A 25,242-nucleotide genomic window follows, 5' to 3' on the forward strand; every position below is an offset into this window, starting at 1 on the left:
CAAAAACGTCAAAATTGACCGCCCAAGTTATTTTCAGCGCCCAGGGCTGGGCGCCGAAATTTCTGACGCCCCAGCCTGGGCGTTGAAACTCTCTGCCTGCCAAAAGTTTTCCTTGTTTTCAAAAAGTGCCCGTCATTTTATCCGCACACAACGGAAAAATAAAGAACACTTGGGGGGTACAGTACGTATCCAAATAGGTTTACCAACAAATCGGTCGAATTTTACACAACCTATGGGAAACGGCAAATGAAAATAATGGCAAATACTTCAATCATTTGACCGATTAAGTAATATGCTTCCACTTCAGGACATATCTACCGAAATCCGGCATACTAGAACTTATTCTAAAAGCTGAGAACTACGCGCGACCTGATTCTGACAAGATACGTAGGCAATCCTTACCAAGGATTCGGTCCAAATAATAATAAAAAAATTATATTCTTTGTGTAAAAAAGTGTTAGACATATAAACAAAATTGAACGGGAACTAAAAATACGCCTTTATTAAAATATAATAAGAAGGAAAACAAAGTGCTAGGAATAAAAACAAACACAACTGAAATAAATAGAGGGCACCTACACCCTAGCAAAGAACTACACTACTCTAGTTCTTCCGGATCATCAAATAAAGTCTTGAAGAGAGCAATGTTCGCAGGATCCACCCCCATAGTCTTCTGCGCTGCCCCAATATCAATCTCCATAAGAACTGGCTCCTGGACACTAACTTCCAAAGATGCCAAAGCTTTAGAAACATTCTCAGTTATAGCCCGCTCAGCCTCAAGGGCACAAACAATGGTGGGAGAAGGATTTCTATCATCAACTAGACTAGCCATTGTTTCTACAGGCGGCTGAGCCTTCCTAACCCATACATTGTTCCGGCGACGATCTCCGCGAGAGCTTGCATTTCTTTTAACAACAGCAGGCCCCTTCATGTTAGGCATCTTTTTAGGCCTGACACTGGAACGGGGAAGAACTTCCTTTCGCTTTCGATCAGGACGAGCTTTCACAGTCTTAAAACTATAGGTACGAGGTCTGGCAGAATCAGGACCCTCATACTTAACACGAATACGAGGTATCAAAAGCTCAGCCGGCTCCCCATTACGAGCCTCGGTCCTCACATCCTTGTCATCGGAACTCATCCACAACTTATAGTTTTCAGAAAGACCCACAAACCCATTTGTAGCTACAGCCCAACGCGGGAGACCATCATAATACCTAGCCCACGCTAAGACCCGTGTTTGTGCAAAGGTCGATACCTTAGGTGGTACCGTATCAGAAAAGGGGATAGTCTGCCTTAAACCATATTGACGCATGACTCGGTAAGGGAAAATATAAATGGGACAAGATAGCCCCAACAAAGAAATATAAACCGATACATCAAACCCCCCTGTCATAGTAGTCAAACCCCACCATGGTACCACCCACTTAATAGAACAAATGCCATAAGTAAAAAAGGAGGTCCATTCGGCCTCGTCCTGGCCTTGGTGCAAGTATTTTAGGGCGATAATGTTTAGGATCGGCAGGAGCTTCCAAAAGTCTAAGCTGTTCCGCAAGCCAAATCTGCAAAAACAGGTACGATCGAATCAAAAGAATGAAAAGAAAGAAAAAAGGTTCCTGGGGCGCAGTTTCAACGCCCAGGACCAGGCGCCGAATATTCCAGCGCCCAGCCCTGGGCGCTGAAACTCAGCCCCAGGCAAATAGAAATATATAAAAGTGGCGTATGTGTACGCAAAGAAAAAAATAGATTACCTGCAGTAATAAGGGGCTTCCCTTAAAAATTTCGGATTTGGCATCCTTCTTCAGCTCATCCGCACTCAGCAAAGTCTCAGCAACAACCAACGGCATAATTGAATAGCAACTTTCCATCTGGCTAATCAAGGGGATCAGCCTTATGTCACCGAACTCACCATTATTATTCGACAGCAAATAATGATTCAACAAGCAAAATACAAGGGCTCGAATGTTCAATTTTTGTTCGGTCATATTCTTACTAGGCCTAAAATGATGTTTTACGAGTTTTGCCAAGTTAACCTTATCGCCTACAACAAGTTCAGCAAACACATTATCATCTAGCCCTAAGAAAGCCCTTATGGTTGTTTTACCTTCTTCAATAGTGCCAGGGGTAACAGGAGTAGCATTAGTAGGATAACCAAGGATCGCACCAAATTCATCAGGCAAAGGACATATTTCATTGCCCCGAAAGGAAAAAACATGATGATCGGAGTCCCAAAAGTTTAGGGCAGCATGCAGAAAATTATAATCAATATTAATTTGTTGTAAACCTAAAAGTGCCTCTAAGTGGTATTCTTTTAACAAAGTTTTTTCTGTGGGAGTAAGGGCTCGTAGCCAACGCCTAACAGTCCGTTGGAGTGAGAAAGTAGGGATCGACATGGCAAAAGCAGTAAATAATTAGAGCACAGCAAAAAAAAGAGAAAGAATTTGAGAATGGTGGAAAATAAGGACGTACCTAGCCCCTATATATAGCTGAACGCACCCAATAAACATCCTGATCCCATTCGGAAACGTGTTAGAAATTCGAAAATCAAATATTACCAGGAAAGAACTTTCAGCGCCCACCTCTGGGCGCCGAAATTTTTAACGCCTGAGCTCGGGCGCTGAAAATGCAGCCCAAGGCCCAGATTTCACAAAAACACGGAATAGGAAAGGACTTAAGACCGTGTTGCTAAAACACGAGGCCCTATTACAAATAAGATCAAGCCCAAAGCACCTTTAGCTCCCCAAATAAGCAAAAAATAATAATAACATTGGAACTTGGTCGAAACATAGACTCATCTCAGAAAACGCTCATGTACACTTTTCAAAAAAAGCAAGTTAAATATCATGGTCATTCTTCGAAACACCAAAAATATGTGTCGTCAAGTCATTGGTTTTCCAAATCGAAAATGTCTGTCTGTCAAAGGGATAATCCGGGCCAAGCCAAAACCGGATGTCGCCTGAAAGCTAAAGTCGCACTCCACGGCTTCACTAAAAATAGCACACTACTATAGGAGGTCGCTCGCACATACGAGCGTGACCCTAAACATGATTACAAGACGCGAAAAACAACCGACGAGCCCCAACACTTGGGGGCTCGCGAAGAATGGACTCCAACATGGAGCGCCAATCAAAATCACATTCCCAGACTACGCCACGCACCATAACATGTTTGGATATCTCAAAAAATATTGTTAAACAAAAATACACAATGTGGACCCACTTATAGGACACATCTAATCAGGAAATATTACGACCCACCAACAGGTTGTAATTACAAAAGCCCTTCTACATAGGCAAGATAAGAAATTAAAAATGGGCTCGCCCACCCTCAGCGGGCGGGGTCTGCGTCACTAGCCGCGCAGGTCCTCAGTTTTTCGAAGAATAAAAGTCTTCAAATTTAAAACAGGCTCGCCATCTTCAGCCGGCGGGGTCTACGGCGCAAACCACGTAGGTCCTTATTTTCAAAAAACCAAAATAAAATTTCAAACAGATTCGTCCACTTCTATCGGACGGGGGGTCCACCCTCAGCGGACAGGCTCGCCATCTTCAGCCGGCGGGGTCTACGTCACAAACCGCGTAGGTCCTTATTTTCAAAAACATCAAACAGATTCGTCCACTTCTATCGGACGGGGGGTCCACCCTCAGCGGATAGGCTCGCCATCTTCAGCCGGCGGGGTCTACGTCACAAACCGCGTAGGTCCTTATTTTCAAAAACATCAAACAGATTCGTCCACTTCTATCGGACGGGGGGTCCACCCTCAGCGGACAGGCTCGCCATCTTCAGTCGGCTGGGTCTACGTCACAAACCGCGTAGGTCCTTATTTTCAAAAACATCAAACAGATTCGTCCACTTCTATCGGACGGGGGGTCCACCCACAGCGAACAGGCTCGCCATCTTCAGCCGGCGGGGTCTACGTCACAAACCGCGTAGGTCCTTATTTTCAAAAACATCAAACAGATTCGTCCACTTCTATCGGACGGGGGGTCCCCCTCAGAGGACAGGCTCGCCCACCTTCAGCGGGCGGGGTCTGCGTCACTAACAGCGCAGGTCCTTAGTCGCTGCAGCGATAACTTTTATTGGTTTTCCCTTTTTCCAAAAATTAAAGGATTGGTTTGTTGGATTTTCCTTCGTTTTACATCTTATAAAAACAATGGGGTTTTCTCGTTTAGCTAACCCTGAAAATGAGAATCTTTAAAAAAAAATGTTTTACCTCGTGATTGGGCTTGGCCAGGCCCAATTACACTTTACAGCTTTAATTTCGAAAACATCTGTAGTTACTCCCAATGACAAAGTGAGGGAGTTTTCTATGCACCTTTAGATCCTTCCAATGACAAAGTGAGGAAGTTTCTATACTATCAGTTGACAAATCCCAATGAGACGTGAGGGATATGTCGACACTTCAAGTGATGACCCTTAAGTCAAATGTTATCACTCGGGGGCTCGTGAGACCCTCGCAAAACAGGTCACATACACCATGGCTTGTGTGACGCACTCCGTCTAATACTTTGACCATCGTCTTACTCCAAGACTCAGTCAAAGTGGGGGCTAACTGTAGACACCTACTTTTGTCCCCATTCCCGCAAGGGAAAGGTTCGATGATGAAAGCATAAAAAATCCACTTGACAACGCATCTCCTATAAAATAAACGAATCTCGATTCCCCATTTCATTTTACCCGAAACCTGCTATTTATGGAAACCTGCTAAAAATAGTAACTGCCGTAAAAGGTAGCGTCTAAAAGTGGCAAATCATAAAACATAGAAACCTGTCAGAATTAGGTGTTGCATTCCAACATAAATCCTAAATGAGATAGAAAACCGCAAGAACCCTATTCGTAATAGGATTCGGAAATAAGAGTTACGTATTAATCAAAAACCTAACGAGCCTAGAGTTCGTAACGGGCCCAGACGCATTCCGTCACAAATTGATACGCGCTAAAAGACTCAAATTAATCTCAAACTCTACGGATTTTAGAATCCGAATCTGACTAAACAAAAAACTGCCCAGACCCTATTTTCAACGCCTGGCTCTGGGCGCCGAAATCTTCGGCGCCCAGGCCTGGGCGCTGAAAATACATGGGTACGTTTCTTTTCCTAATTCTTTGTGGATTAGAACTCTGCAATTCTAACTTTCCACGAACTCTTCCCTATAAATAGGCCCCTAGTTTCGACGTGAAACAACACACAACAACACATAATATACTCTGAGTATTGACTCTAAACCCCTTAGCCTAAGCCTCTCGCTGCGAAACTGTTCACGCGTTCTGTCGCAATCGATCCATAAATCGAACAGAACGTATCCTGTCCCATAATCGAGATTCGTTAAATAAAAAGGAGAAATAGCAAAGTCAAAGTGGTTAGTTTTCTGAGAACCGTGACGCACCTCTCAAGGGTGCGTCGTAATGTGTCCCTTTTCGATGATTTAACTGCTTTCCTCGCCCTTTTTATGAACTGTTAAACTAACCTAATATGATTGTTCTATCACGTCTAATAAATATAATATTTTTGGGAAATCGGATTATCATGCTAGGTCCCTTAATGCTATTTAAATCAGATAATCACGATCGAATTAGTATTATATGCTGCATGTTGCTAAAATCAATTCAGATTAGTTTAATAGTTAACGCATGTCCCTTCAATTATTTATGCTGAGCTAGTAAGGATATCCTGCCTCTGGAGTTATCAACGAGCGAATTACTCCTCTCGGTAGTTACAGTCCCCCGAACCCTCAATCTCTACCTTGCGGGTGTATATTGAGAGATCCCCACACCAGGGATCACAAGGGAACCTACGGCCGTCGTGGTCAAACATAATTGCACTCCCTTTATGTCACGATAACCGGGTTTTGTCAGTTTTTCTCATTGTCGTTAAAAACTGAATGGCGACTCCTATATTACTAGTCAATTGGGTGTATACTCACAGGAAATCCAATTACACTTGATTGAATAAAAAGAATCGTCACACCCACGAGGGACAGGTCACGCATTAGCCTCGCGCTTTTTCGCCCCCCTCACAGTGATGAGTATAATGCCATGATTGACACTCATACGTGGGATTTGGTTCCTCGTCCTTCGGATGCTAATGTCATTCGGTGTTTCTGGGTTTTCACTCATAAAGAAAAATCAAATGGTGATTTTGAACGGTATAAGGCCCGGTTGGTAGCTAACGGCAAGGGTCAGGAGGTTGGCATTGATTGTGGGGAGATGTTTAGTCCGGTGGTGAAACCAACTACGATCCGGACAGTTCTCAGTTTGGTTTTTTCTAGAAATTGGTCTATTCACCAATTGGATGTGAAGAACGCCTTTCTTCATGGTCATCTACAGGAGACGGTATACATGCATCAGCCACCCGGGTTTGTTCATCCTGATAAGCCTAAGCATGTCTGTCTACTTCGCAAATCTATATATGGGCTGAAACAGGCTCCTCGTGCCTGGTATCAACGATTTGCGACTTATATTCTTTCACTGGGGTTTGTTAACAGTAAGAGTGACACATCATTGTTTATTTACCGCCAAGGTACGGATACTGCCTATCTTCTGTTATATGTTGATGATATCATCCTTGCTTGCTCTTCCACCATTCTCAGGCAACGTATTATCACTCTCCTCAGTTCTGAGTTTGCAATGAAGGATCTCGGACCTCTCTCTTATTTTCTTGGTATTTCTGTCTCTCGTACCAAGAAAAACATGTTTCTATGTCAGAAAAAGTATGCTCAAGAGATTCTTGCCCGGGCCGATATGTCTTCTTGTAAGTCGGCCGCCACTCCGGTTAACACTAAGTCTAAGCTTAGTGCGAATGGTGGGAAGCAGATTGATGATCCCTCCTTCTATAGGCAACTTGCCGGGGCACTACAGTATCTCACTTTCACTAGACCAGACATATCTTATGCGGTTCAACAGGTGTGTTTATTCATGCACGATCCTCGTGAATCATACTATCATGCCTTAAAGCGTGTCCTTCGGTACGTTAAAGGTACTCTTGACTATGGCATGCATTTGTCTTCGGCTCCTACTACTGGTCTAGTTTCTTACACTGACGCTGATTGGGGTGGTTGTCCTGATACTCGGCGTTCTACTTCTGGGTATTGTATTTTTCTGGGTGATAACCTCATTTCGTGGTCTTCTAAGCGTCAGGCTACCTTATCTCGGTCTAGTGCCGAGGCCGAGTACAGAGGTGTTGCTAATGTCGTCGCCGAGACGGCGTGGATCCGGAACCTTCTTCTGGAACTTCATTGTCCGTTGCAAAGGGAAACGGTTGTTTATTGTGACAATATTAGTGCGGTTTACATGTCTCATAATCCGGTGCATCATCAACGCACTAAGCACGTCGAAATGGATATTCATTTTGTCCGTGAGAAGGTTGCTCTAGGTCATATTCGAGTTCTTCACGTACCTTCAGCTTTTCAGTACGCTGACATTTTCACCAAGGGGCTTCCTTCCCCGTTGTTCGTGGACTTCCGCACCAGTCTGACCGTCCGTCCTCCTCCCGCTCCAACTTAGGGGGTGTGTTAGACATAATAATATGTGAATATTATTTGTCCATAATTAGTTTTGTATTTATAGTAATGAGGAACCCTAGTTCACAATGTACACTATATATATGTTAATAATAATAGATAGCCTCCCAAGGGAGTATTCATCCAAGTTTACAAGATTTATCGTAACAAATGTCTTGTTTGGCTCTACCATTTCTAATAAAATACTTCATATTTGAATAATGTTGGTAGGCATCAGAAATTGAAATTTTTGGGCCTTATGGTTCTATGCTCCCACATAATTATGACCAGCAACTTAAAGACGGGAACGTTACAAAGAAATTACAGTAACGCATGGATCTATAGTGGATTCACTCGGGTTCGTGGTAGCTAAGCGAGATGGGAGTACTGCCACTTACCAGTTTGGTGGCAAAGGTGCACATGTAGGCAAGGTTAGACCGACATATGTGCATGTTTAATCTTCATTTTTTTCCGAATAATACTATACTTAATTTCAAGTCTTTTAACGTGCAATAACGCCCGTTCTTTTTTTCTTAAAATACATATCTAAAGATAATACTCAAAGATGGAGAATACGTAACAACAATTAGTGGAACATCTGGCAACTATAAATACCAAAGTGATAATGGTGTGTTGATTGCTACTCTGAAAATACACACCAATATGAATCAGAATGGACACGGACCATTTGGAAAAGGTATTGACGTCCAAAATATGGAGAAATTTGCATCACCAAACAATATTAATAGTTCTATTATTGGATATTTTGGAAGGAATGATAGGTATCTCAAAGCCGCAGGAGTCCTGGTCCAAAAGGTAAGATATATACTAATTACCATACTTAAATTTAATCAAGGCTCAACACTATATATGTTTTTATTTATTCAAACAACACTATATATGTGCTAATGCTTCTTTGTATTTCAGAAATAGGGATTCCCGCAAAAGAATTAAACGCAAGGTGATGTATGGCGTATGAGTAACTATCTAATAAGCCACATTAGTTTATATACTATGAGTGAGTGGCCTCTCAAGAGTGATTGTAATCATAAACTTGAGTGAATGTTGTATTGTATTTTCCTAATTTCCGTTATGTATTGTCTTATCTAAGATAATATAAAGTCTCGTTTTCCCTTTTCAATTTTTTCGCTGCTCACTAATTTTTTTTAACGGCTTTGATTTTAATCATATCATACCACGGGAGATCAATATTCACTACTCCCTCCGTCCCGGAATACTCGACCCGGTTTGACCGGCACAGAGTTTAAGGGACTTGAATTGACTTATTTAATTTAATAGGTAGTAGTTGATAGTGGGGTATTATTTTAATGTAGTTAGTAGGAGGTGGGTTAAGAGGTGGGGTTGGTGGAGAGTAGGGGTTGAATTTTTAATTAATTTTTGTATGGAGTAGGGGGTAGGTGGATTAATAGGGGTGGAGTGAGAAATAATATAATATTGTTAGAATATTTCCATTTTTAGAAACAGGTCAAGTATTAAGGGACGATCCGATAAGGAAAACAGGTCAAGTATTCCGGGACGGAGGGAGTATTATTAAAAAAAAATGGAATATAGAATGTTAAAATAGGCTTTATAAAACGCCTTATAGGTACTCTCCTACTTAGCGTATTATAAAGTTTATAGAAGGGGTAAAAGAGACGCTTCAAGAAAAACCCATTTTAGCGACTGCTTCTTACGACTACTTTTATGTTCGGCCGCAAAAATAAATTTTGTGACTGACAGAGTCCAGTAATCGCAAAAAAATGCCTTACTATAGTCATTGGTCAAGTGGGAAACCAAATTGGTTTATTATTTTTGTACTCAAAGTTTTGGCAAGTTGGTTACGTAAAAAAAAAAACGGGGCGAAAATATCTCTCTCTCTCTAGCTTTCCTCTCCTCTAAGGAAACCCCCAAAAAAGAAAATTCCACAAACCCTAGCGGCGACCGCTTGCTCGCTGGTGGTCGAAGCCTTAACGGCCGTCGGCGAGCTTTTGCGTGTCGCAGCTATAGTAGTACTTAGGTGTCTACTTCTTCATCGGGACGAAGTTACAGTTTATCGGTTGTTGAAGCTTCACTGGCGACGAAGAAGAGCTAAACAAGTTTCCTTCACCGGATCTTTCAAAACCTCTTAGTTTCTTTCTCTCGCCGGTTGTTTTAGTTGGTTTTTAGTGCGTTCGGATCAACCAATCTCAATTTCGCTGAGGTCAATTCGGGAGACTCTTTACCAGATCTTCAATTCCAAGGCGCTTATTTCACCTCTTCCCCAAACGCCGCCACGACAAAAGTGTGGTAAAGGTAAAAGTTTAGGGGTTAGGGTTTCTTTGGTGGGATAGGAATCGTTTTTCTTTGGGTTGTGATCGGGTAAGTGTTTTGGCTAATTAATCCCAAACCTCTTCAAAACGTTGTCGCCGTCTTGTAGTGTCGTACCACCCCGATCTTGACGGTAAAGGTAAAGGTAAAGTTTTAGTTGAGAGTTTCAATTTTGGGATTGTTTAATTAGGCCAATTGTGTGTTTATGGAGTCCCGTGTCTTTTTTATTGGCTTTGGAGTTGCGTTTTGGTTGATTTTTGTGATTTTGGTTTGTGATTATAGGCTAATAAGGGTAGTTGTTTCCTGGTTTCTTTTCGAATTTGTTGGTAGGTCTCCTGTTGAGATTGATGATTGTGGTTGTCAAATGTGGTTCCTAGTTTTATCTTTGTTGAATGAATTTTGTAGGTGGCTTTAAGGTGATCAAAACTTGGGTTTTGTTTACATGTTTACTAAGGTAATGCTTGATTAAGTCTTTTCCTCCTCTGAGGTTGGCAGTTCAACTGTCGGAGGTTGTGTTGTTGTTTGTTGTTTGGAGGACTTTGTCTCATGTGGATGTGGAATGGGTGCTTTTGGGTTGATGAGGGAAGAAGAAGTGGGTATTAGGAAGGGTCTTTGTCCTTGGGTCTTGGCTTTAGTTTGGTCTTGGAGTTTAACTTTTGTTAATCTTCAGTTTAGGTTAGCGCTTTCAAAATCCAATATCTGAACGCTGCTCCCCATTTTTTGGGGATTTATAGCATGCTAATCAAGTCATGTTCAATGACTATAGACGTTTGTGCGCAATTCACAATGTCTACCCGCCAAGACTGTAGCTTTGATTCTCTTCCTTGTCTTTTATCGTCTCCGAATATCTGCAGGTTTGTAAGAAGGCATCTTAGTGGTAAGCAATCAGGTGTCACTGCCATCTTCTATAAAGGAATCTCAACTACATTAGGCCTTGGCACAAATACGCCTAGTTGGTGGTGTAAATTAAAGCAAGGCAATATCAGCAATCAAGGGCCGACACGGAAGAGCCGACTATTGCACTAGTGTCTATTCGCCTTTTAGAATAATTATAGTTGTAGTTCGTTTTATAAGGTGTGTAATGGTCTATAAAGGTCGTACTTTAGTTTGTAGTTTGTAAACTTTTTATTTAGGCAAATTTATCCTATGTAAAAAAAAATATAAGTAATATGAATGGATGACTCATGACTAGTTTAATTTTTCTTAAAGACAATGTATCCTGAATTTACAAAGGAAACAATGGGCAGGGAATGTGGTAGTATCGTCTCAGTCAATACTTTGGTGCATGGCATCTATGATCTAACCAACAAGTACTCCCTAAGAGTGACTCTAATGGTGAGCTACAAAAGATGTTGCGGTTAAGTTTGTCACGTCAAATTTCTAACTACAATTAATTAAAACTACAAATTATCATATTGGTTTACTTGAATGGCTTTTGCATGTCAAGTCTCGAGTATGTCTTCATGATTAATTGGTTTACTTGAATGGCTTTTGCATGTGGATTATCTTTATTGTTGAGTGAAGCATGTTAGACTAGGATTTCATTCTAGCTTGTTCGTACTCAGCTTTCGCTAACTTCGTGCTTCATGTCTTTCGGTCATGGCCTTTGCCTTAATGACCCTATGATGATCCATCATTGCACTTGCATTGTTGGGGAGTAGTTTTCAATAAGCAGGTTGGTAGAGATAACTTGCGGGAGAAGTTATCATGGGAATAGTATTGAGAGGCTATTTCATCTTTCGCATTTATAAACTCTATTTTTATTTATAGTCATGACTACTACTACTATCATTATTACTTTAATATGGTTTGAAACTTAGTTAATGGATTTTCCAAACTGTTTAATGTTGGTTTTGGGCCTTGATGGTTCCAAGTTGTTTTATGACCATTAACTATTTAATATGTTTGAAAGTTAGTAATTTCCGCTGCGTAATTCTGGTAAATAGCCTTAGCCGTTATCACGGTGGCGGTAATATCTTGGTAATTCTTTTATATTAGTCGGAAAAAGGTAATTATAAATATAAGGAATTACCAGGGTGTTACAGATAAGGTGATGACAGGACACTATTTTTTTGACAGCAATCCCCTTATTCTGAAACCATGGGATCCTGATATGGATATGGATAAACCAGAGCTTCAGTCTGTACCAATATGGGTGCAATTGAAGTTAAACTTTAAGTATTGAGGTGAGAAGGCATTGTTTAAGATCGTGGCACAACTAGGGAAGCCAATCAGGAGAGACCAGGCTACAATTTGTAGAGATAAATTGCAGTTTGCTAGGGTAATGGCGGATGTGCCATTTTCACAAGACTTACGTGAATACATCTCTTTTAGAGATGAGAATGGAGTAATGGTGAGAGTTTCTTTATTCTATGAATGGAGGCCAACAATGTGCACACAGTGCAAGATGTTTGGTCACTTACAGGTTGAGTGTAGACAAGGTAGGAAGAGGGTTTGGGTAAAAAAGAACACTAAAGCTTCACAACCTGTTCCAGCTTCAGTCCAACCAATCAATGAACAGGTGACTAGCCCTATTGTGGATCAAGAGGGGTTTTAGAGATCTCCGAGGCCAATAAAGGTGAGAGATGAATCAGAGGTTCCAGTTAGGATATCTAATGGATTCCCCAATAGTTGATAATGCAGATTTGGTAGGAGGACAGGTTCAGGGGGATGAACAAAGGAGATTTTTTACTGGAGGAGGGAACTCTTCCAACTCTAATGGATAGAGTGTTAGCTTGGAATGTCAGGGGTCTAAAATCAGTTCAGAAACAGAATGAGGTTAAACAATTCATTCAAAAGTATGTAGTGGGTTTAGTGGGACTCCGGGAACACAAGGTGAAGCTCTCTAATCTAGGGAAGCTTTATCAAAATGTCTTTGAAAACTGGTGTTTTACAAGAAATTCTAGTTATCACTCTGGTGGTAGAATTATTGTAGCTTGGAAGGCCGGATGTTTTACAGTTAATATTGTAGCTGCTTCTAGTCAATTTATTGTAACACCCCGACAATTCTCCCTTTTCTAAAGTACTCTTTTAATATAAAACATAGAGAATTATCAAGGAATTATCGCCCGTGTGAAAACGTAACGGCTTATTCAGAATTTTGCAGCGGAAAACATAAAACTAACTTTAGGTTTATAAATAATCGATTACATAGTTAATCGCAAAACCAATCAACGAAAATAAGATCAACTAACAAGTTTAAAGTCCAATTAAACAAACCCAAGTCAACTTAGCAAATCAAAACTAAATACAAGCTCTCTATTCCCGATCCCAATGATGCAACATCTTCAGACCTGCAGATGGACAATGCTTATTGATCCTTAGAGACTGCTCACCAAAGATTGGGTCATCACAGGATCAATAAGGCATAGCCATGATCAATATGCACAAGCAAAAGCACGTAATCAGCAAAGCTGAGTACTACATACTAACTCAATAATAATCCTAACATGATTCTATTAAACGAACAATCCTAACATGATACTAATAAAACATAAGTAAGGGCAGACAAAACATATTAATTTGAAGACCGCACTTGACTAGACTAGGCTAGACTGAACTAGACTTTTATAACATTAATATTATTTTAAATTGAAATAGACAATGGACCGAGTTTTCTAGCTAGAAACTTCTTCACTAAGGAAGACGAGGTACGGGCGCGACTCCGTAAACCCCAGTGACCTGCCATATCGAGGAACTTTTTAATAAAAATAGGACACGGTGATCAATCCGGTCCGAGGAAAGGCCATGGGCTACCACCATGAACCCCAACTCCTGTTTGTCCGTCACTTTAGACGTGCACAGTCTAAAGCTATTGCTACTCAGTTTCACTTTACATGATTTACAAATTGAAACCCTGTTATGACTCAACAATCACATAAGGCATACAATCCACATTTATTCACAATTGTTTTTATCTTGGAATTAAATAAGTGATCACAAAGGCATCAAACAAGACTCATTCCAATTAAATCCCACCTTTCCTTTAATACTGATCAACCCCTCTATATGGGTATAAGGTTTCAACTTACTAAACAAGGTTCACGACCCTCATAAAGTAGTAACAAGCTAAAAGGGAACAACGATCAATCGATCTGAATCAATATATATAAAATAATCTAGTGTTCCCAATCAAACATGTTTGCATCAATCGTCTACTAACATGTTATAATCCTCATAACGAAATATATATGTTCAACATGTCCATCCAACAATATTAAACATGAAATTCCAACATAATCAAGTCCATCAACAAATTTCAACTTGGTTTCAACAGATAACACACATTCCAAGCACACAGGTATGTACGTACCTTGTGTAAACAAACTGATAGGCCACTTTAACACTTTCAAAATTCGCATAAAGAGAATTCTCCGCCTAAAACAAGCAACAAATATTCCCAATCAATTTCTAATCATTCGCAACCATAATAAAGCATTCTAAATACTACCTAAACATATTTAGAACCATCCCCAATATCAAAACTTGGATACTTAATCTCCTAGAATAATAATTATTGAATCCATGATCCCCAATCGTTCTAAACTCCAATACAACATCCTTTTAAAATTTTCAGCAATATAAAATCGTTTAAACTTCACCAAAACCAAATTAACATGCCCAAAATCATAAATATCATAACTTTAATGGTTCATAATCATCCTACCATGACTTAAACCATTAAACTTAAAATTCATGCTTTGAATAATTCGAATTCTCGTTTCAATCAAATTATGTAATCTGAAATTTAATAATTCAATTATGTAAAATATATAAATCTGAAATTCATAATGGAATAATAAAAACTATACATTTAATTTAATAAAACATAAATTACATAATTTAAACATAATTTAAAAAATATAATTCACGTAGGGGTTTTAAGGACTTAACCAAAAAGAGAACGGAAGAGGCTGGCCAACGGAGCACAGGCGCGGCAGCGGCGGAACGGCGGCGAGCTGAGGCACGGCGGTACACAGGTGGTCGCAGGGTGAAGTGGATGCGCGAATGGTGGCTGAGAGAAACATAAACAATTAAGGAGAGGAGGAAACGAGAGAAAGAAAGAGAATGAAAAAGAACATAGAGGAAGTCGAAGACTACCGTGCAGACCAGAGGTCAGGCGACGGCAAGGGATCTCGACGGTTGTGCTGGCGGCGAGCACGGTGGTGTGCTGAGAGGAACTAGAAACAAGCAATTCAACAACGGTTAAGAGTGTGTGCAAGAAACTGAAACCAAAGCGTTTAGAGAACGAAAGAGAGAAAGAAGGAGAAGGAAGAAGGTGAACTGACCGGCGGGGCAGCGCGGCAGAGCAGCGGCACGGTGGCTGCGCTAGTGGTGCTGGTTGAGTAAACGAAAAACATTGAGTGAGGCGGAGAGATAAAAACGAAAAAAAAAGAAAGAAAGAACAAGGGGAGGAGGAGAGATACCAAACGGTGGAGGAGGAGAACGTCGGTGGTCGACGGCGGTAGCGGCTGAAACAGCAAGCAAGGATAAGTTTACTGTTTTTTTTTTGAAGGAGGGTTTGGTTTTACGTTGGATGAAACAGAGGAGCAAGTTTGTTTCACGTGAATTGAAACAAGGGTGAAATTATGGGTTTACTTATTTGGGCTTTTACAATTTGGGCTAGAACTAGGATTGAGTTTTAGTATTTGAATTCAACACTGCTTATGATTGTTTTCTAAATTCAACCGTGTTTTCGTAATTCAAAAAAAAATCTTTTCAACATCGAATTCTTAAATTTTTTTAATTTCATAAATCTTTGAAATATTTAAGACGTATAAAAATAAATATTCGTTAATTACATATTTATTTCTAAAATTCGTAAATTCTATTTAAATATAATTAACTATACGTTAAAATATATTAATAAAATTTATAAAATTACGGGGGATTATATTTATGCATTACCATGTTACTCCTGTAAGTGGTAGGCAAGCTTTTAACTGCACTTTCATTTATGCTTTTAATGATGCGGTATGAGACAAGATTTATGGAGGGATTTGTTGCTGCTTCATACTCAGGCTCCTTGGATTGTGTGTGGGGATCTTAACTGTATTATGGCTCTAGATGAAAGAATTGGAGCTCCGGTAAGACATAGTGACATTGTAGATGTTAGAAACTGTATGCATGCTTGTGGTATGGAAGACATTAAATGTGTGGGCAATCTATTTACCTGGAATAATAAGCAGCAAGGTAGTAGTAGAGTTTTTTCAAAAATTGATAGAATTCTGGCCAACCATGCTTGGCAAAGTTGTTTCTCAGCTGCTAAAGTGTGTTTTATGCTAGAAGGTTACTTTGATCATTCTTCTGGGTTACTGTCTATGTATCCCAGAGATGATGGAGGGAAGAAACCTTTTAAATACTTGACAATGTGGAAGAGTTCAGCTGTGTTTTCATACACTATTCAGAAGGCTTGGAACACTCAGATAATTGGGAGTAAAATGTTCATCTTGGTTAATAAACTGAAGAGAGTAAAGCATGCACTTAAGGATTTGAATAAGGTAGGGTTTACTGATGTGCAAGCTGCTGATTTAAGAGCACATCAGAATATGGTGGCTGCTCAGAGTGCAATGCATAATAATCCTAATGATCAAGGTGTCGCAAATGCAGAGTTGAAGGCAATCCAAGAGTATAAAGAGAAACATAAAGCCTATCTGGCTTTTCATAGTCAGAAAGCTAAGGTGGCATGGCTTAAAGATGGGGATGAAAATACTGCCCTTTTTCATCAGAGTATTAGGAGCAGGAAGGTGCAGAATCAAGTTTATAGCATCTATGATATGAAAGGGGAATGGAAAGATACAGCTGATGGAGTGTCACAAGATTTTTTAGATTATTACAAAGTGCTACTAGGTAGTTCTAACACCCTAATAATTCCTTGATTTTTATAAAACATTTTCTGACTTAAAACACAGGAATTACCAAGATATTACCGCCACCGTGATAACGGCTAAGGCTATTTACCAGAATTACGCAGCGGAATTAACTAACTTTCAAAACATATTAAATAAATAGTTAATGGTAATTAAAACAAGTTGGAACCGCTGAGGCCCAAACTAAAACAAACCGTTTGAAATCCATTAACCGAAATAGTAGTATTAGTCATGACTATAGATAAAGTAAATAGAGTTTATAAGTTACGGAAGAATAAAACTCTCAACTCGAATCCCATGATAACTTCTCCCGCAAGTTATCTCTACAAACCTTCTTTATTGAAAATCTACTCCCCCACAACGCAAATGCAATTGATGGATCATCATAGGGTCATTAAGGCAAAGGCCATGACCAGAAGACATGAAGCATGAAGTCAGCAAAAGCTGAGTACGAACAAGCTAGAATAACATTCTATCCTAACATGCTTCACTCGACAATTAAATAATCAACATGCAAAAGCCATATAATAAACAAGTAAACATGGAGACAAGACTCGACACTTGACACGACTCTTGACTCACAGTTTAAATAAAAGTAGCTTCGAACGGGTAAAGTAAAGTATCCTCAAAAGGAAAGAAAAGGGTGATGGGAGCCAACCATACACCAAAATAAGTCGGGCTACTACCGACAGTCGGGCCATACCGACAGGAATTCCAATGCACAACGGCATAAAAGAGAATGAAACAACGTCTTGTATCATTCTAGGAGTACAAGTTTTCCGGCAAGACTCCCCCCATTGATCATACTCAAGGTATATACGTTCCAAGAGTTTCGAAGCTCTTTGGGTTACACTTTACGTTAATTAGTATATTATTTTCAAGGCGACTCAAGACACTACTCAAAGCACAACATACAAATAATTGAACAATTAAACAATTCAACAATGACTCTTTAATATTTTACTTCTTTAGGACTTGTGATCAAACATAGACTCAAGTGAAATTACTCCCATTGTTCTTTCTCAAAAACACTGTTTGAGATAACCCGACATTGCCTATTAACAAGCGGGGTGTGCCCTTAGCACGAATTGTCCTTAATTCAATTCACATAGACTGTCTAACATATTCTACCCTTTTGATAGAATATATATTGCTCACTGGCAATATTCGACTGGCTCAATAATTATGCTAGACATCCTGTACTATAGCATAATAATAATAACAACTTGCATGCGCACTACTCATACATGCAAACCAACTTGAACAACATGCTTGACATAATTCAACGATTATAAAAGTCCATAACATGATAGTTCAAAAAAATCTATAAAGCATAATTCAATTCATAACATGCTCGTTCATATAGATTCAACAATAATAATAACATGCTTGTTCTCAACATTAAACATGAATTCAATAACATAATCATTCCCAATCATCAAACATGAATTCATAACCACATAAGTTCACATGATTCGCATTCAATACACTTCACAAAGTCCTCAAGGGATGGGTGGTCACCCTAGTCTTGTACGTACCTGGAATACCTAAGTACGGGGGCCACTGTGCGAATCACGACTCACTAGAAATATACTCCTATAAAACAAACTAAGAGAACTAAATTATTATCCATGTTTACTAAATTTTCAGAAACTATTTAAGAAACTAAAACCCTTAGTTTAATTAAAATTTATTCATTAATTGGTAATTTAATAGCCTCAAATAGTCAACTCAAGTCCTAGTATAAAAACATTGACTTTTTAGCTTTAAAACCCTTAAAAACCATCCTTTTAAAGCTTATAAACATTCTGAAAATTTTGAAGGAAATAATGCCCTTGGTCCAAGTATGCATTCAATGTCAAGTCTAATAAATGCGGTTCAGTATTAATTAACAAGTTAATAATTCAGTGAGATCAAGTGAGCTGAATGCCTAGCTAGAGGCCGCTTCAGTTCAAGTGGAATTAATGATATTAATCCACAACTTACTCTTGACTGAACCTGTAGGGTCACACCAATAGTACGTAAACGGATCAAGTATTTAATGGCATTAAACACTCTATCTATGGATATTCGGAATCGACGGATCTTGGTTTCAGTGGGAGCTGAGATCGTCACAAGCAAGAAATGAATACTCCGGAAACGATGATATTGCCGGAAACGGAAATATGGATTGTATCGGAAATATAAATATTATCCAAGTCGTAGATGTTGCCGGAAACGGAAACATGGTACGTATCGGAAAATATTATCGGAAATGGAAATATTGCCGGAATCGGAAATATTGCCGGAAACGGAAATATTTTCAGAATCGGAAATATTATCGGAATCGGAAAATAGTTCCGGAAACGGAAATATTAAATATTTGTTCGAAACGGAAATTAATTCCGAAATCGGAAATATTAAATATTGTTCGTATCGGAAATGAATTCCGGAACCAGGAATTTAATCGGAAGCGTATCATACGAATAAGCATCGGACGAGGCCTGCCGGACGAAGGCCCAGCACGAAGCCAGGCCATCGCCCAGCAAGCAAAGACGCGCGCCAACGCCCAGCCCAAGGCAGCGCCAGGCCCACCGCAAGGCAGGCCCAACGCGCCAAGGCAAGGCTGCCCAGCGTAGGCTGCGTGGGCCGAGCGCACGCGTGCGGGCGCCCTCGTGGCTCCGTGCGTGTGTGTGTTTGTGTCCATGCACAATTCCTAAATCTATTAGGATTTGGTGTATGATTAAATTCCTATTCCTATTAGGATTATTTAATTAATTAGAGTCCTTGTAGGATTCTAAGTTTAATTAAATCGTATCCTACTAGGATTCCAATTCCCTTTCCAAACCTCTATAAATAAGGGCCTAGGGTCATAATTTATAGACACGATTGAAGTATTCAAAGGGTAAGTTTTTGAAAGAAAATTCAGCCATACACTTGCACAATAATAGCCGAAAATTCCTAAGCACCTTAAGGGCGATTCTAGTTGGTCAATCTTGAGGCGGATCCGGACGTACTGTGGACTATCTACGGAGGGACGACACTTGGAGTCCTAAAGACTTGTTCTTGTTCGGTTAGGGCGCAGCTAGGGAAGGCATGCTACAAAGTGTATGCATCTATACTGTGCTAAATGATTATGTGTAAATAATATGGTTTCCTGGCTTTATGGTTTTTCCGCATGATTTATGTATTGTCATATGTATCATAACCTAACAGTGGTATCACGAGCCTCTTATTATTTTCATAATCGAAATTTCATAAACATGGTTAAATAATACAAATTTGCAAGAATTAAAAGGGGTGATTAATTTTCGTAATTGTTAATTAATTGCAAAATGCGTTTATTTAATTATATGTACGCAGTTTTTCGGCAGTTTCTTCGTTACTCATCCAAATCGAGTGATTTTTGTGTCAATTCCGCATGTAAAAGGCATTCTAAAATTTTGACAAAATTTTTTTTTTTCGGCCGAACGCAGAATTCTCAAATTCGAAGCCTAACTATGACTTTTCGGAGGTTTTAGTTTTTCGAACGCAAAATTTCTTAAATTTAAGATGTTAAATTAAATACTTGCGATTCTTGTTGTTAAATCTTGAATTTTTTATTGACCTACTGTATATGTTTAACAAGTTTGAATGCCTAGCCTTGCTAATTATGCAATCTAATTTGTAATTATGATTAATTTGTTGAAAATTGGAATAATTTAGAATTAATTTGATTTTCATAATTAGTTAATAATTTAATTAGATACCTATGATTAAAAACCACCATAAAAAATTGTAAATTTGTGTTAAATTTTAAATTTTTTTGACCTAGACTTGAATCCATGTTAATCGGAAATCAATTAATTAATAAATTTTCGATTTTTCGCCCTAAAATTAATAAATTAATATGATTTATTAATTTGTTATTAATTTTGAAAATAAAATTTTTAATTTTTATGCGATTCGCTCATATAACTTGCACGCACAAAGCAATGGACGCTACGTGTTACCCTTAAGGGGTGTTGTATAATGCGGGCATGCGACGACGAGCAAGGGAGCTCGTCGCCCATGCGGTACGAATGCAATGAGCAAGGCTATGGTGCACGAGCACAAGGCAGCAGCCCTGCCTTGTGTCGTGTGCTGTGTGCGAAGGGCGAGTGGGCAAGGGCGAGAGCAATGCAGCGAGCAGTCGCGTGCAACGCGCACTGCCTCGCGCAGCGATCGAAGCCTCGCGCGCAGCGAGCGCTGGCTCGCGTGCTACGAGCGCCACGACTGCATCGAAGCTTCGCGCGCAGCGAGCGCTGGCTCGCGTGCGAAGAGCGCTGGCGCGCGCCCAGCGATGGTGAGCAGCGTGCGTGCTTCGATGATGCCTTGCGATGGTGAGCAGCAGCAGATGCAACGTAGCACATAGGCTGCGCGCACATGGCCAGCGATGGCTGCGTGCGTGTGGCCTATGGCTGTGCGTTGCATGGTGATGTTGCGTACCTTGAATTAAGATTAAATCGTTTTAAAAATTTTAATTTGAAATTTTCAGTTCATGTAATTTTAATTAATTTTAAAATTAATAATTTAAATTGTTTTCTTGGATTTTAATTTTGAATATTATAATTATGATAAATTTTATTTATTCTAATTATTTTACTAAAATTAAAATCTTGAATTAATTTAAATTCGACTGAAAATAAATTAAATAAATGGATTCAATTATAAATTTATATGAGCTTTAAATTTTAATTAAATTTGTATGTTTCCGGTTAGACTAGAAATACATTTTTATGTTTAAAATTAGCAAAGCATATGAATTTATTGGTTTTAGTGGGAGTTTTTTTATTAGTCATAAACTCTTGGTTAGGTCTACAAATCCCTTAAGGTTAAACAACTTGATTAGAATTAATAAGGACCGAATAATTGGTAGATTATTGGTGCCCTTGATTAATTGCTGCAAATATTTATGTGATGCATAATGTGTTTTAACTAACCAATTATGTGGGCCATTCATGATAATGAATGGATGAATGGTATATATTGTATATGTACTGTTTTGCAGGTTATGAAGTGACTAGTATGGCCCAAATAGGATAGAAAATATGGTCTGCGTACCATTAATTTGAATGTAATTGGTCTAATGCACCAAATTTGTTTTTCAATTTAAATATGATGTGCGTACCATCAAATAGTTGTAATTAGTTTAATTATAGCTTATCCTATTTGAAGAAAATGGTGCCTCCCACGGAGATTTTCGAGACGGACTTTGAAGTTGAAGCTTCAAGATGAAGTCGGGCCATACTAGATCACATTTATCTTATGCATGTTTTAAGTTATTTATTGCTTTAAATATGTCTTAATTATGCATGAGATTGCGGCTTGATTATGTTGCATGATTAAGGATTTTAGTTCACTTAAAATCTAACCAACATAGTAAGAGCCTTAAGTTCCAAACTTAAAAATTGAGTTAAAAGGTGCCATGCCAAAATATACACTTGCTTGGATATCCTTTACATCAATCTAGTAATAGTTTTCGCTCAGCGAGGTGTTACTTATTGGTCCTAAAGGGGCAAGGTACACAAATAATTGTGAGTACATGTTAGTTTTGGTGAAACTCAACGATATAAGTAAGGAGTCCTTTTATGTCGTGGCCAAATCGATAGGTTTACCTAATAAGTTCTTAGACGTGCCTATCAACCAAGAATAGTTTCTAGACTATTAGCAAAAGGTTTTTGCTTACCTAAAATGTTTTAGGATTGAGTCGACAAACTGTGCTTAATTCTTCAATGGTTTTAGGATCTTGGAATCATTTTATTCACACCTGCCGGAACAATAAATTCGAATAAAATGTTAATAACTTGTTTGAATTGCATGATTGCTTTAATTTTCAAGTTATTATTCATGATAAATGTTTAGACTTTGCATGCTTCAATGAATGTTTTAATTATTGTTTATAATTATATATCTTGCACTGCAGTAAATCCTTTTAGAAAGGTAACAGTAAATTTCCTTGATTGGTAATGAATCCAAGAACGATTCACAGAAATTAGAGAAAATGAGCAATTTAAATGTACGTTTCTTTTACTGACTTTTATGGTTGTTTTCGAGTATCAAAATCGAATGGCAAACCGATTGGTGCTTGTGAATTCAAAATACAATGTAGTTTTGAGATCATAAAGCATTGAGATTAAACACTCAGCTTTACCAATGGTTAACAACCTAATATCATTGTCCATTTAATTCTCGAATGAGTCTAGTCCCTAGACATTCGAATAGATCGATGCTTAGAGAACTTTAGAATCTTCTGGTAAGATCATCTAGTTGAAACAGAATATTCAACATAAATTAAATGGTAAGAACCTTGTTGGAGTGACATTGGATATGTCTAACAAAGTATAAAAGTCAACACTAAAGAATTCAATTCTTAAGACTATAAGAAAGGGTACAAGAAATAGGAAAACGAGGAACAAATGAAAGGAATTTACGATTCCGTTTCTACCTATAAGTTTATGTTTAAAGAGAAGTGACCTAGCAATCAAACTTCCTTGGTATCATATACCGCTTGAGGTTCTTACTTCGGTAATAACTCAAACAATGGAAGCTAGGATACACTAATGGCCTACAAGTGGGAAATGAAGCATGACAATGCTACATTAGTTGTAGGGTCATCTAGTTTTCTTTAAGTCCTTTCAAAGGCTGGAACTTAATGGCTATTTTGTTCCATAATCAGCATACCTAAATTTCTGTTTTCAAACACAGAAAGACTAACATTCAAGAAAAACAAAAACAATGTTTGTTTGTTTATTTGAATGAAATGGTCAATTACGGGTTGAGTCAATATGCTTGATTAAAACAAACAACTCTTTAACAATAAGAACTTTACTAGGTTAAAATCAATCTCTTGATTTGAGTTCCACTAATCTTTGGCATTGTTGCTTAGACCATGTCAACAAGTTAAAATTCAAAAGCTCTATTTTGATGGACTTTTGAAAGTTGATTGATTTCTAGATCAATTTAAGACAACTAGTCTTGTTGAAAGTAACAAAAGATATGAACTATTGTTAGAACGCCTAGACAATAGAGTTCAAAGCTAAAGAAAGATTTTATGACTTTATTATTTCACATTTGAGTGAATATAGGTTTATTTACTCAAATGTGATATAAGTTGAATCTGTTTGGCTAGTTCAAATATTCAGAAGTATAAAATCCACTTGGCAAGAAATCATAAAGATCTAGGTTAGATCATGTTGATGATTACTTGAGACCAAATATGATCATCAATGATTGTGTGTTGTAATTTCACAATCTAGGTCCATAAGATATGGCATATCTTAGTTGGAATAATCGAAGTCAATTAGTACTTGATTCGATCAATGATGAATCATAAAGACTTTTCCTATAATTTCTAAAACAAAATGCTCAACTACCACCAAACTAAACCAAATTCGTCAAAGCTATTGAAAAGTAATTTCAGGATATCTTTTCAATTATATATATCTAAAGAGTTCCTTAACTCAGTGGGAGCTTAGTGTTTGTTATTAAACAAACTAAGGCCCAAGTCTAGATATATGTTTCATTGTGATTTATTCAAATGAGACACAAGGGTATTGTTTCTACCACGAATTTTTGAGAACATAATGTTTGTTTGCTCGAAATAATGTCCTTTTGGAGATTCGTTTCCAAAATGACACTAGTGGAAAAAATACCTGTTGAGGGGGGCATTTTGGGCTTATTGAGGCGAACAAGGCCCGCTTCGACAGACGTGGCTTCAACAGCTCACATAGCTGTTGAGGCGGGCTTTGTTCGCCTCAACAGGGGGTCTGTTGTGGGGGGCTTTCAAAAGCCCGCCTCAACAGCCCAAAACCAAAGAGAAAAATAAGGACCTGTTGTGGGGGGCTTTACAAAAGCCGGCCTCAACAGACACCTCTGTTGAGGCTCACTTCTTAAATGCCCCCCTCAACAGACCTGTATTTTTGCGCCAATACCTGTACATTGGCGCCATAAATTCATATGTTGTCGAGGCGTACACTAAAAGCCCCCTTCAACAACATTATTTTTTTTTCCCAAATTCTTTTAAAATATAAAATAGATGGCAATAACCAAATCTATATATATACACCATTGAGTATTGATACCTGTACACGCACCAATCAACACCAGAATAACAAAGGTATGAATCTGCTTATTTTTTATTAATAAATCATTAAATTAACTTAATTTATATTAACCCAATAGAGAAAAGCGTATAGTACGTACGTTTATAATTTTTAAACACCTAGCTAGCTATTCTAACAAATTAAATCTAATGTTAACAAATAAAGACAAAAGGCTAGAGAGCTAGTCTAACAAATTTCTCTAATCCGGCCACTTAGATCCCTTTAGATCATGCATTACAAACCTTAATTAAGGCCGTGTTGACTTTCTAATTCCAATCGACTCGATCCCTGCAAGATGGAAGGAAAATATATGAGCTATAGAGTACCAAAGTTCACACTCACGATATTATCTTTACATTCCATTGAAGCATAAAAAGATATAGTTGCAGACTATAGAGATAATTAAGTTGTTAAAAATATGACCTATAACGACTCAATGAGCCTTAAATGTGCATAAATAGATTCGAATGAGTT

The 25,242-nt window shown here is 38.5% G+C and overlaps 2 protein-coding genes across 2 annotated transcripts; both read left to right on the plus strand.

Annotated features, from left to right (window-relative positions):
• The first annotated feature begins 11,009 nt into the window (after positions 1–11,009).
• LOC130462955 (uncharacterized) lies at positions 11,010–12,354 on the plus strand. Its single transcript, XM_056831953.1, has 3 exons — positions 11,010–11,107; positions 11,877–11,940; positions 11,992–12,354. Exons 1-3 carry the CDS (start codon positions 11,010–11,012, stop codon positions 12,352–12,354), a joined length of 525 nt encoding a protein of 174 aa, XP_056687931.1.
• A 3,418-nt stretch (positions 12,355–15,772) lies between these two features.
• On the plus strand, positions 15,773–16,675 carry LOC110790700 (uncharacterized). The gene has a single exon (XM_021995477.2). The coding sequence runs from the start codon at positions 15,773–15,775 to the stop codon at positions 16,673–16,675; it is 903 nt and encodes a 300-aa protein (XP_021851169.2).
• The last annotated feature ends 8,567 nt before the right edge of the window (positions 16,676–25,242 follow it).

The sequence above is a fragment of the Spinacia oleracea genome, chromosome 6, assembly GCF_020520425.1.
Source record: "Spinacia oleracea cultivar Varoflay chromosome 6, BTI_SOV_V1, whole genome shotgun sequence".
Taxonomy (NCBI): domain Eukaryota; kingdom Viridiplantae; phylum Streptophyta; class Magnoliopsida; order Caryophyllales; family Amaranthaceae; genus Spinacia; species Spinacia oleracea.

What these genes read in the sequence shown, in the direction of transcription:
- LOC130462955 (XM_056831953.1), top strand. Translation starts at nt 11,010, where the DNA reads ATGTATCCTGAATTTACAAAGGAAACAATGGGCAGGGAATGTGGTAGT. An exon ending in ATCTATGATCTAACCAACAA is followed by an intron (nt 11,108 to 11,876) that starts GTACTCCCTAAG and finishes TTTTTTTGACAG; the next exon opens with CAATCCCCTTATTCTGAAAC. An exon ending in ATAAACCAGAGCTTCAGTCT is followed by an intron (nt 11,941 to 11,991) that starts GTACCAATATGG and finishes TGAGGTGAGAAG; the next exon opens with GCATTGTTTAAGATCGTGGC.
- LOC110790700 (XM_021995477.2), top strand. Translation starts at nt 15,773, where the DNA reads ATGAGACAAGATTTATGGAGGGATTTGTTGCTGCTTCATACTCAGGCT.